Source organism: Callospermophilus lateralis, chromosome 10 (genome assembly GCF_048772815.1).
Source record: "Callospermophilus lateralis isolate mCalLat2 chromosome 10, mCalLat2.hap1, whole genome shotgun sequence".
Classification (NCBI taxonomy): Eukaryota; Metazoa; Chordata; class Mammalia; order Rodentia; family Sciuridae; genus Callospermophilus; species Callospermophilus lateralis.
The window spans coordinates 85,002,589-85,015,945 of record NC_135314.1 but is presented as its reverse complement, the minus strand read 5'-3'; the positions used below and the strand labels follow the sequence as shown (position 1 = coordinate 85,015,945).

Genomic DNA, 13,357 nt, shown 5'->3' with positions numbered 1-13,357 from the left:
TTTTTAAACCAGGAAATCAGATTGTTAAATCAGAATAGTTTCTGTTTTGAAACATTAAGATGGGATCACAAAATATCACACTTGGATACCATAGTTAGGCAGAGTAAATCTTTTGAAATTTGCAAAGTTAAGTATATAACCCCAGGATTTGCACCAAATTTACCCATTTTCTTCCTACTAATAATTGCAAACACCCGTTTGAGCGTAGAACACCACACTGCATGAGAATTTACTAATTCTTGGTTGTGGGTTTATATACCAAATATGTCCCACAGCCTTAGATTAAATCCAGAAGGAAAGAGTTGGATTCTCGGGAAAGAGGACTTCAGATTTCCTCAATTTCCAGCTTGAAATTCTTTTGTCGGCACTAAAATCATAGGCACATTTTTCAAGCTTCGTTTTTAGTTTAAGGTGGTACCCAGCTTAACATTTTGAAATTGGGCTATCCACCATTAGTTTATTTTAATAGTGAATTATTCTTTATCCATAAATAAATTTTAGAAATATTTTTTCAACACCTGTAATTTTTTTCTCATCTTTAACAGTCACAGTTGCAGATTATATTTCTAGAGCTGAGTCTCAGAGCAGACAAAGAAACCTCCCAAGGGAATCTTTGGCTAAAAACAAGAAAGAAATGGTAAGGAGACTTTAACCTGTAGGGTTTAAAAATTATTTATTTATTTATTTGTTTTGTTGTTTTGTTTTTTTCGTTTTTTCCCCCCTTTTTTTTCTTTCTATGGTCTAGCTTTATTATTATATTTATTTTTATTGTATGATCACTTGTTCCCCCAATTAGATAAATACTCTTGTAGGTAAAGAACTCTTGATTTTGTTCTTGGCCCCAGGTAACTAAAGATACGTATGCTTGAGCTAGAACTGTTTTTCAGCTAGAACTTTTTAGCATTTATAAATTTCAGTCTGCCCAAAATGTGGGTATAGCAGTTTGCTTCATTTGATGAGCAAAAAGTTGTATCACTCTTTTCAGTAATTGATATAAACTTTTAAAGTTTGAATTCTTTTAAGTGCTGTCAGAAATTTGATATGACTTTCACAAAAAGGTGAGTGATGATTTTCTTAGGATTTTTTTGTTGTTGTTGTTTCTATTCATTTACATGGTGAATTTTCCAGTGATTTAAAATAAAATTAGGTATAATTTTCATTAAGTAGTATGCATACTGTTGTGGTTTGAGCACTCATAGGTACTAGAAATTCTGAGTTGACAGACCCAGAGAGTGGAATATACTGGTATTTGTTGTAAATTTTAAGAACTTTTTAATTCTTTGATCTACTATGGCATACAAAATTTAAGTTTGTATTTCATCAGCTAATTAATGTATATGTAGACATTTTCTTCCTCCTCAGCTATAGATTTCATTTATGAAGAAGTTGAAAAAGTTGTCTCCCTTTGGCAGGCAAAAGATGTGATTGAAGAGCATGGTCCTTCAGAAAAGGCAATAAATGGCCCAACTAGTGCTTCTGGCGATGAAATTACTAAGCTACAGCGTACTCCAGGAGAAGAAAAGATTAATACCTTAAAAGAAGAGAACACTCAAGAATCAGCAGTCCTGAATGGTGTTTCATAAACTGAAGAAGTTCCTAGTTTACAGTTCTTTTACATTACATTTACAATAGTGCTTGTACAAGCTTGCCAAAGATAGAATATGGATCGCCAGTCTTTACATCGCACTTTCAGTTCCTCCATTTGGAATTCAGAAAGGGGAGGGATCCTGAAGAAATCATATGTTAAACATACTTTGACACCTACTGTGTTATAAAATATATCATCAGATGTGCCTTGAGAATAGTATATGTAACATTAAAAAAAGTTGCTGGCTATAGGAAATGTTATTTTGTTTTCAAAATATGGAAGAGATGGGGGAGGTGGGTGGGGTGGGTGCCCTAACGTAATATTCTTTATGAAAGCATTAGCTGCTTTTGTTACATTTTTAATAATATGCAACCACTTCTTCACCTGAGGAAACCTAGAATGAAATGCAGTCTAAAATATTTTGCACTGAATTGTAATTTCTTCATTAGTTTAGTCTGGAAACTGGTCTGTTTTAATGTGTTTTTAAAAATGCTTTATGTTGAAGAAAATCTGCAGACCACTGGAAGACATTTGTTATCGCTCATCTGCAGGGACACTGGGTGAAATTGGCAGTGACTGTTCCTACATTGAGGCTTTGTTTGATTTATTTATTAAAGTGTACAGTATTTAAAAATCAAACATAGCTTTAGTTAAAACACTAAGCTGAATTAGTCATGTCCATCAGACATAACCTGAACTACTGAAAAGATCAATTTCCAGAAGGTTTGTTCTGTATAAACTACATGTTAGTCTTCAGTAGAGTATCTTTCCCCTTTTCCTTTTTTTAAAATTTTTTTTTTTTTTTTTTATTTTGGTTGTTTGATGTGCAATATGTTTTTGTATGCAGGTAGTAAATAAACTTTGATCTTCCATTTGCTGATTTTTAACTTTCTACTTTTTATGCCAATTGTTGTAAAGTAGTTGGAACTACTTATAGGCCTAGAATAGTATTCTTTGATTGCTTTTAAAAAGCATCTACCCTTGCTCATACATAGAATTAAAATGTCAGTTGGCTATTTAATCATTTTGAATCTTCAGAAATCTTAACAAAGTTTAGTCTGTTAAATGGTTTAGGTAGTTAACAATACATTTGATATTAGGGGGAAATCTTTGTATCAAATTCTGATCAAAGGAATATTAAGAGTTGGGTGGTAGAAGTCAGATTTTTACTTTTGCCTTTAATTCTCTATTGAAAATTATTTTTAAAAATTATGGTAAGCAATTTTTGAAAAAGGAATAGGTCAGCAGTTTGCCTTTTGAATTACAAGGCTATAATTTTGAATGATTCATTGAAAATAAGTATTTTAGCCAGAAGGCTCAATTTCATGAACAGACTTATGTGAAATTTAATATAGAGTAATAATTTATGTAACTAGTTGTGAGGTCAAGTGAAATGTGCATTTGTGGGAGGGTTTTTCTCTATGATGTCACAGGGATCACTGAATGAGAAGGGATAGTCACTCAGTTTTGTCATTTGGCAGCTAAAATGATTTTTATGTGCATAATTTGTTATGTGCATAAAAATGTGATTTTGATTTATATGAAATAAAGGATAATTCAGGGTATAGTTAAAAATGTACAGTTTGCCCTGCCCATGTGTGTGTAACCTTGACCCTCAAATATATTCTCAATGAGGTTAAAATGTGCTGGTTATCCATTTTTTTTCCCCTGAAAACTTAGTGGTTCCTGATAAGTGATAATTTTTAAGTAATGTATGAGTTTTTCTATTCCTGCAGTTTTTCTATTCATATTCTGATTTTTAAAAACTACTCTTAAACCCATCTGTTAAAGTTAAAAACAAATTGTTGGTCTTTTGTTAGTTCTTTTCCATAAGTGGATTATAAATTAACTATAAAGGGCCCTCCACAATTAGTTTTATTTTCAAAAATTTTATGGTGCTGGGGATTGGATCCAGGGCTTCTGAGCTATGTCCCCAGTTTGTGAAGAATTCTAATTAATCCCCAAATTGGTAAATGTGGTATGAAGAAAAAATGTTTTTTTCATTTTCTTCCATGCAGAACAGTCAGATTCGCTAAAGTCTTTTTTTCATAAAGATTGTTCCATTGGAAAGGAAGAAACTACCTTAAAAGTGAGTATAGTTGAATCCCTTTATGAGAGTAGCAGTATTTAGTTAATCATACTTTTAAGAAATAACTTGAGATTTCATTTAGTTTAGAAATGACTACACTCAGTGATTTCTTCTTTAAAAAAAAATGTCCTGAAGCAGATTTGGGGTGTGCATACCTTAGATTGTTTTAAACAAAAAACACTCAGATTCAGATATATTAGTGAAAAGTCCTCTCCCCTGAAAAGTCATCCCCCTAGAAGTAGTTTGATTCAGGTTGCCTTTTAAACTTTGAGAGGCATCTATCCTTGGCTGCTATCCTAGTTAGATATAATGGGGAGTACTTGTCATATACACTAAATACAAAAGGAAAACAAAGTAGAAATGGAAGATCTTGTGCATCTCAGTGTTTTCAGCATATATGTGAAGTCATTTAGAACCTGAACTATTATGCTGGAGCTGAAGATTAGGGGCAGGGATGGTGTGATTATTCTAATACCCTTGGGTAGGCTAAGAATTCTTTTAGGTATGTTTTTAAAGCCTTTTAAAAAAAACTGTTCTGGGAGGTGTTGCCTCTGACTAGATATCATTTGTCTTAAGTACAAGGATATGTGATCTTATATTTGCATGTATTTTAATGTGAAATTCACACCTTAAGTACTGCTTTTGGAGAAAGCTGAGGGTGATTGCTTAGATGAATGTTTTTCTTTTGGTACTGAGGATTGAACCCCCAGGGATGTTATATCCCTCGCCCCTTCTCATTTTTGAGACAGGATATCATCAAGTTGCTTTGTACCTCACTCAGTTTCAGAGTGTTAAATTTGAGGCTGGCTTCAAATTTCTGCTCATCTAGCCTTAGCCTCCCAAATCTCTTGATTTCAGGTGTGCACCACTGTGCCCTGCTTAAAGGAATGTATTTTAAAAAATAGTACAGGTGAAACTTAGGTAAGCAAAAGAACTGAAGAATAATGAAACATAAGCTGTGGTTAAGTCAGAAGCAGCTGTTGTTTTTTTTTTTTTTAATTTTTGTATTCTGGATCTTCATAGATAATAGTCATTCTTTCTAGGCAGGTTCCAACACTTAATTAAGCAGATGTCAACAGATGATTTTTGTTTGTTATTTGACCAGGGTTTTAGAACAGAAGAGTGTCTATCAAGTTGCTAGGTTAATTAAAATTTATACTTGGATTTGGAAATTGTGCCATTTTTGTCACATGCAGGCATATTCATGCCTTTTTGGAGGTAATTTCTCTGAACTATGTTTATAATTATACTAAGGAGAAATAAATGGAAAACTGGATACATTGCATCAAGCCCTGTGCCAGTCAGATGGTTAATGTTATTGGAAATTACAGTAAATGAAGATTACTTTGTTTTGGTACCAGGGATTAAACTCAGGGATTAAATTTAGGCACTGAGGCACAACTCCAGCCTCCCCCAGCCCCCTATTTTTGTTTTTAGATTTTAAGATAGGTGCTAAATTGCTGAGGCTGATTTTGAACTTGGAACCCTCCTGCCAACATGTACCACTGTTTCCTGGCTGGAAAATTACTTGAATTTTCTATAAGTCTTTTCTATTAAGTCTTCTTGGATAGGATATTTGTTTTGTTAGTACGTCTCACTCTAGATTCTTAATTTTTTTTTTTTTTTAATATTGATAATAGTGAATGTACTACTACTTTAAGAATTTCAGTTCCTTATTAGGTTGTTTGTTTGAATGGACTGTAGTTTGCTCAGAACTCATTATTAACCTATGGTAATATTTTGGGTTTTATTTTTGGTACTGCTGTAATAAAGCAGTGACTATAATATGCTGTAGTCAGATTTTTGGCAAGTTGTGTTAACTTGAAACTGCCCTCTGCTGGTCCATGTGTTGAACAAGAGAAAATTGCCATGTAATAGTCAGAATTTAAAATCTATGAATAATTTCCTGTAGTTCAACCTAATTGCACATTTTAAGTATGAAATTCAGTAGAGCCCAGGCATCCAGAAAACTTCTGATTACTGGATGATGGAGGTACATATAATCTGTAGGAAAACCTTTGTTTTTAAAGAGGTTCTTCTGCTGTTCCTAAAATAGAGGCTTGAAAAGTCCACTGGGAATAACTAATTTACCATATTCCATTTGTCTTTTTTCCTTCTCAGATTCAAATAGATGTTATAAGTTAATAGTACACAGTTGGGAACTACTATTTTAGTTTTGCCTAATTTTTTTCTCTGCCTCCAAGGAGGACTAGACTGACTAGTTGGTGTTTCCAGGGCTGTTTAAATATTAAGTTTAGTCTAATCATGTGTCACAGAGTGTAACATTAACCATATGTCTTGTATTCTCATAAAGAGTATGTTGAATTAAAATGATGTGTTTTACATGTATCCATTCCCAGGCATTTCCAGTTAGGTAAGACTGCTACCTAAAGATGGCCAAAATACATTTTCTATCTTCCTAGCTCTTAAATGCCCCACTATTAAATGCACTAAATAGCTTGAATTTCTATTTCAGTGTTTTTTGTTTTTTTTTCCTTAAACCTCGGTAAAATATTTTCTGTACTTTACCTTTTTAAAAAAATTTTACACTTAGTGAATTATAAAATGCAGCTACTACTTTTTTAGATTAGGGACCATTTTCATAAAAATATTTTCAGTAGTTTTTCTAAACAAACCAATTTATACTTGTTGCCTGGGGCTTATACTACAAATCAGATGAGCTTTATCTTTCAAATGACTTTTTCTAGGGGGAAAAAATGTTAATATGTACCAGGTTATACCATAATACTGGACTGTTACCTTATTGTGCTCAGATATAATAGGTTAACAGGATAGAAGCACTACTTATATTCTGTTTCTAAGGCAACAGTAGGCCCTGAGCATAAAAACAGCACTGTGCATAACTGCAACAATTAAAAGCAGAGCTTAGCTCATTTATGTTTCTTGGTACTCAAGGTTATTTAGTTCATACTTTACACAATCTAGCATTTTAAATAGTGTTTTTTTAAACTTATACCTCAGATTTCTTCCTATAGTACACTTTTTTGAGCCAACCTCTGACTTCTCCACAGAAATAATATGTTGGGAGGGTTGTTTGTGCTTGATGCATGTTATATTTTATATACATACAAAAAACCTTCCATAGGCTTTTGCAGAATGCTTTTTGTAGGTCAGCTCTCAGAGTTGAAGTAGAATTCCGTTTTCTATCCTATAATGCTTAACCATGAATGAATGAAGCATGGTGCTGCAGTGCATTTTATTTTTAAATATTTCTAATGTAAGGTTGTTACAGTAGAGCATACATTTTCAGTGGTGAACGCAGTTTAGCACTTCAGTATGGCAATTAACATATTTAGGCTTTTGCCTTATGTTAAGGTAGCTACTGAATTTTTTGTAATTGTCAGTGATTTTGCTTCTAGTTTTCTATATCCTCCTGTTTAAATAAGAAATTAAGAATGATAGAAAACCATTTTAAAAATATGATGAGCTGAACGTACAGGTATAGTGCTTATATGCGACCTGTTTTTCATAAAAGTGTTCTCAAATATTTGTGGAATGACATGTGTCCTCTGGAATAGTGGTCTGCATGACTTTTTCTTCAAGTACTTCCATAAGTCCTATCAGTTGCAAAATACTTACAGGCAAGATAATTTTGTTAAACAGCGAGGAAAGAGGTTCTAAGGCCATTAATAGCCCACTTTCATTACCAAAAAAGAAAAGCAGCTTAGTACTTACCTCCTAATGATGTCAACACTGAAAAAAGTGAAAGTGTAAAGGGCACACAATCCTTCCGTATGTCAGGTCTGTTAAGGTTGTGGATAGTAATTTCCCCAAAATATTTATTGAGAGTAACTAGAGTACCAAGTTATAAATGAATATAGTGAATTGGATCAGACACCCAGAGGTTAATTTTACTTGCACTAGCTGTGTAATCTCAAAAATTATCTCTTGGGTTTTTGTTTCCCCAGCCATAAAATGAGGAATCCTCAACGTTTTCAGATTGGCCATTTATCCTTCATTTTACAGATGAGAAAGTATGAGCCCTCAGTAGAGAGAATTTGCTGAAAGACATATAGCAATGATTACAAATATCTGATTTGAATTCTGCATCTTGTTTTCTTTAAGGGTGTTTTATCATACTTTTTTGGGAAGACAAGGATAGGTGGTTTGAGAGTGAAACAAGGGCCTTCCTGCCAGTGATCTATACACCAGTCCCTTCCTCTCAAAATCTATAAACATCAATTGGCAAGGAAAAAGTTCTCAAAATAGATTTTTAAGGACAAGTACTAGACTCATCTTGGTATAACCAAGGTAAATATGTTTGGGTTATCGGAATTGTGAATGGTACCACGGTACTGAGTGCGTGGAACTCTTGATCTGAGAAAGATTTGCCTTTGGCATTATCTATAAACCATACAGTGACAATGCTTTAGCACAATGCTAGCAGATTTTAAAGATTCTAGTATTTTATATGAAAATACCAATTAGAAAAACTTTGTTTCAGTCACATTTGAGTCAAATTACCCACTATGGTCTACAGCCCTCACATGTTATTTAAAACATTTTTTGCTTATAGCTTTCAATTAAGTATGGATTCTTATACTTGAAAATGGTAAGCCTAGAGAAAATAAACGTATGAAAGAAAATTGAGGTCTCTTCCTTAGTATTAAAGTAGTTTCTTAATACCTGTGGTAAAACAGGTATGCTATTTGTATTAAATACTTCAAAGTATTTGTATCTACTATATTAAGTCTGTCTTTTTTTATAATTAATGCTTGATTGCCTGAGGGCATATTATCACACTATTTGTGGAAAATGGACTGATATTGTCTCCTCTTTAAGCTCTTCATGGAAAGTTTATTAGTCCAAAAAACTGAAATAAAAGGTTAGTAAGCCATAACACAGCCAGTCTTCTTTATTAGTGGATTCCTTATTTGTGAATTCACATACTCATTGAAATTTATAACTTCTAAATCAATACCTGTGACTTTGTCATTTTTGAACATTTGCAGAGTGGCAAAAAACTGAATCACATCATGCATTGAAACAAGGCAGTCTTGTGCACACTTGTTTCAGCTCTCATACTTTGTGGGTGTTTTTTTTTTTTTTTGTTATTGTTTTTGGTGATTTCTCTGTTTAAGATGGCTCACAACCATAGCAGTGAAGGATTATCTAGTTTTCCTAAAAGCAAAAAAAAAAAAAGGCTATCATATGCCAAGTGTGAGTTATATAGTGCTGTTGAGTGAGTTCAATATTAATTAAAAAAATATAAAATAGGGTGTCTTGAAATAGAAACACAAATAAAACAAGTTTATGTATTGATCAGTTTGTGTAATATGACCAGAGACTTTAAAAGGAGCCTGTATTTCCCCTAGTAACAAATGGTTTAGAGTTTAGTAATTCAATGTTCACAATGACTTAAAAGAATGCAAGTGCTGTGAATACAATAGGACTGAATGTATCTTTATCCCCACCCCCACCCTTTGACATTACACAAAGCCTTAGAAGCCAGTGCCTCCTTATAACCTACAGATTTCATCAGATAAGGATACTGGGAGGAAAGTAAACCAAAGAGCTATTTCAGCACTAAATTTGGTTACTGTCCCTATTGTCATCCTCAAAACCTTTGTCTTCTACGTTAAAGAACTTTATAATGACTTAGGTAAGTTTAGATAGAAATTATTGAGGATCACTGGCTAGTTTACTATAGATGTTTTATACAGGTTGTTAAGACCCTTTCATATTTTGTCAGACTGTTAAATTGTCTGCTGTGAAATGTCATTGAAATTAGTGTATGAATTCTAAATAGTCCAAGACATACAATATTTTAATGTTGAGTGAATTTCAGTTTCACTAATGATGTTTAAACTTGATTATGACTATAAAAAATCTGAATTACGTAAAAAAGAAAAGGGATAATTGATCAGTGGTCAGTATGTCTTTAAGAAACTAGCTGTATATAAATAATTCTGATTAAAAACAGACCTGTACTCAGAAATCTTTCATATTTTCATAGTTTTACATACCTAGGACATTTCTTAGGTCAGAGCTGTTGCTAAATTAAGAATTCAAGTAGGCCAGTAGTATCTTGAGTAGTTTTTCCTCAAAGGTAGTAAGAATTACCTGCTTCAACAGTTTGTGTGCAACTCCATAATATTTTAGTCCCCCATTAGACTGGCTGCTTTAGAGCAAAAACCGTGCCTTAAGAGCACATATGGGCACCATATGTCAAATAATAAATGAGTAATGAAGAGTAATGAATAATGTTTCTCCTAACATCACATGTATCTTTCTGTAATTATTGAATATTAATCTGTAAACACTATAGTCTGATTTTAAAAATCCTCAAATTTGAAATTATACCAAGGCTTTTATTTTAGCTTGTGGTTAATCATTTTTTAAAAATTGGAGCTCTGAGGAGTTTTATTATAAAAAAAAAATCAGTACTCATATACATAAATTCATGAGCATAAAATCCATCGTACATTTACTTCATTTTTTAGCTTGACCTTCTAATAAATCTTTAGCTTCATTGATTTTGGCTGCTATGTAAGGAGATCCTCCTACAGGAAGAAGAAAAGGAATAGTTATAAAATGGGCTTTAACCTTCTATTCAGTAAAGTTATACTGTGACTGCAACTTGATCATCAAATACATAATGTAGATGACCAGTGGTCAATGAAATAATTCCCCTGAGAGATTTCCACAGAAATATGCTTAAAAACTGATAGGGTTTTTAGCAATGCCACATGTGCTTTTATTTTGGTACCAGGGATTGAACCCAGGGACACTTTACCACTAGCCACATCCCCAGCTCTTTTTTGGCTAGTAACTTACAGTCCTGCCTCAGCCTCATGAGCCACTGGGATTACAAGTGTGTAATACCATGGCTGGCTGTATGTTTGCTTTTGAAATCCTATAAACCTACTTATCATGAGTGAGCATCATTTTCATATTCTCAAAGGTTCTGTGTTGGAAGGACCCCAGTTTACTTCACATCCTTCCTTCTGTCCTTTATGGTTTTTCTAACAACTGACCTTTCAAGATGTCCTCTATAGCTGCTGTACTGCTATTCTGCTGGGGCTGTATGGATCAAAGACCACCAAACACCGTTAATGGGAAACTTTGTAGAAAAAGATGTTTATGGGTTATACCTCAGATCCAGAGTCCTGAAAGGATTATGCACTGGGTTTTTGTACTCTTGTCATTCAGAGGAATTATTTGATTCCAACAGAACCAGTAATACATACCCTAGGCAACCTGCAGTTCAAAGTGTCCAAAGTGGAGGTGTGTGTGAATCAGTTTCATTAACTGAAATTAACATTGATTGTGAATGTAGGCCACCCCACACCCCCAAACCTAGTCGAATCTGTGACCATCATTAGTAGCAGTGTCATTTCATCACAGAGATATCAAAACATTGTTCATGAGCAAATTCAGGCATTTCAACAGCCAAGGATTATAAAATTTGTCAGCCCTGTGTGTTGCATGCCTGTAATCCTAGCTATTTGGGAATTTGAGGGACTTGTAAGCTCTAGGCCGGTTGGAGCAACTTAGACCATGTCCCCAAATAAAAATGGGTGGATTTTCAATTCAGTGGTAAAATTACCCTAGGTTCAACCCCCAATCGGGGAGAGGGGAGGTTGGATCACTCCAACACATTAAGTGATTACTTACCTTTATCTGGGTGATTTAAAAGCATAATTCGTCGATGAGCATCTCTTATTTTTGCTTTATTGGCTGTAGGGCTGATCAAAAGAGGAAAAGGTATCACTTCAGTCTACTTTTGGATGATGTAAAAAAAAATGTATATGAGGGCTAACTAAATGAAACAATAGTAAATCAACAAAACAGTATGAAATGAAAAGTTGCTTTGGATTCTCAACACAAAAACTGCACTTTCACAAATGCATTTCTCTCTCTCTCACACACACACACACACACACACACTTTTTACAACAACCCTTTTATTGAGGAAAGGAAATGAAGACAGGTTTTCACCACTAAAATATCTTAAGTTACAGAGAGCAATATTATGCTAATCTGTAAGGTTTCTTTCAGTAAATGAAAAAGTACTGCTTTCCCAGGGTGCTTTTCTCATTTGACTGGCAGGAGTGTCCAGACATTAAAAACACATGGATGGAGCAGCAGGGTTCTACTGATACAAATCAATTCTCCAGGGATAAAATTCTCCCTTTTTTTGTAAAAAAAAAAAAAAAAAAGCAAACGTGAGGAATGTTTACCTTACACCTAGTATTAATGCTGCTTCCCGTTTTGTCATTTTCATTTCAAACCCACCTCTGTAATAGCCACCACTGAAGGCCTGAAAGAGGAAATGCATTCATAAGGAAAGATTAATAAACTGTTTCTTAAAAAAGCAAAAAGTCTAAAGAGTCTGTCCACAGAGTTAGATGAAAACTTGACATTTCAGAGAATAATTTCCAATTATTTCAGATTAATTAGTAGCAAAAAACATTTAAGTGACTATTAAAACTTTAATCTTGGGAATATGTCAAAGGCACAGTATTAATGCTAGTTGTTTGAGAAGTAAAGGGAGGACCATTCCTAGAAAGCCATATTCTAGATAAAAATTTTGATCAATACAGTTTAAAATAGAAGTACATTAAGAGGAGGATTTGGATGGAGGACAGGGGGCATACTGGAGTTTGAACCCAGGGATGTTATAAGCTACAATTACCAGTCCTCCTTTTAAAATTTCATTTTAGATAGGATCTTATTAAGCTGCCCAGGCTGGGCTTCAACTTGCAATGCTCCTCCATTAGTGTCCCAAGTATCTGGGATTAGAGCTGTGGAGATCTTTTTGAGATAAAGGAGTCCTAATAGATTAAATAGATATGCCATGTTAGAGCCAAGGTCACACACTTAAGAATGGATCACTTTCAGTCCCTCTGTGCTTGTGATGCAGAGATGAAGGCAAAAATGTGATAATGTAAAAAAGCAAAGTGGTAATTAACTTTCATAATAATAGAATTACACATGCCCCAACAGACAACATTTGATTTCTTAGTGTAGCATAATTACAAAGTTTGCAACTACTACACCCTGTATAGGAAGCAAGAGAAGGGGTCCAAAGTCATATTCTGACTTTGTGGGTGTTTGGAAATTCTCTCTTCAAACTATGGTTCTACACTTCAAACACAGGCAGCAAAGTTAGCAAAAGCACAAAAAATGTTTAGTAAGTCTTACAGATTTTGGTAGACTTTGAAAAACTTGTTTTACTTGAGGCTCCATGTGCTTCATGGCTTGTAAAACATAACGGCCTAAAACCAAAAGTAACAGGATAAGTAAGTAAATCCCCAGTCTTCCTACTTCACTTTCATCCCCAAACCAAAAACAAACCTGCAAATCCTGCAGCAGCAATGGTCAGTCCAACTGCTACCACTGTACTGGCCTGGTAAGGGGGAAGAAAATTAAGCATTTACTTTTCCAATTCCTACCCTTATCATACCCATTTCCCCATCCTAACTCGGTACAAGTTTCATTTCAATGGGAGAAGCAATCTTTTCAGGTGAATATATTCTATCCAATGGTCCTATAATACTATAACTTTTATAATAGATGCATTACAAAGGTATCATTTTCACTGTGTAAATATCAGAGGGTAAGTTGACCTAATATTTACCTCTACAACAGTATTATTTACCTTTACAACAGTGAAAAGAATGATTCCCTTCCTTTGAAAGCTTATTTCAAGAAGT

The 13,357-nt window shown here is 33.9% G+C and overlaps 2 protein-coding genes across 10 annotated transcripts in view; one reads left to right on the top strand and one right to left on the bottom strand.

Annotated features, from left to right (window-relative positions):
* The window catches only part of Fxr1 (FMR1 autosomal homolog 1), a 73,206-nt gene extending 66,487 nt beyond the window's left edge, over nucleotides 1-6,719 (top strand). For 3 of the 8 annotated variants that reach the window (XM_076867781.2, XM_076867777.2, XM_076867778.2), the window contains 2 exons: nucleotides 546-637; nucleotides 1,413-6,717. In XM_076867781.2, the coding sequence (XP_076723896.1) occupies nucleotides 546-637; nucleotides 1,413-1,583 (263 nt within the window). In that variant the 3' untranslated portion in view covers nucleotides 1,584-6,717. Of the gene's footprint in view, nucleotides 1-545; nucleotides 638-1,412 lie in introns of all 8 variants that reach the window. The other 5 variants (XM_076867779.2, XM_076867782.2, XM_076867780.2 and 2 more) reach the window with 3 other exon arrangements.
* A 3,269-nt stretch (nucleotides 6,720-9,988) lies between these two features.
* The window catches only part of Dnajc19 (DnaJ heat shock protein family (Hsp40) member C19), a 4,171-nt gene continuing 802 nt past the window's right edge, over nucleotides 9,989-13,357 (bottom strand). The window contains exons 2-6 of one of the 2 annotated variants that reach the window (XM_076867786.2): nucleotides 12,999-13,050; nucleotides 12,846-12,919; nucleotides 11,882-11,961; nucleotides 11,316-11,386; nucleotides 9,989-10,201 (exon numbers count right to left, since the gene is read on the bottom strand). In XM_076867786.2, the coding sequence (XP_076723901.1) occupies nucleotides 10,131-10,201; nucleotides 11,316-11,386; nucleotides 11,882-11,961; nucleotides 12,846-12,919; nucleotides 12,999-13,050 (348 nt within the window). In that variant the 3' untranslated portion in view covers nucleotides 9,989-10,130. The remainder of the gene's footprint in view (nucleotides 10,202-11,315; nucleotides 11,387-11,881; nucleotides 11,962-12,845; nucleotides 12,920-12,998; nucleotides 13,051-13,357) is intronic. The other variant, XM_076867787.2, reaches the window with a different exon arrangement.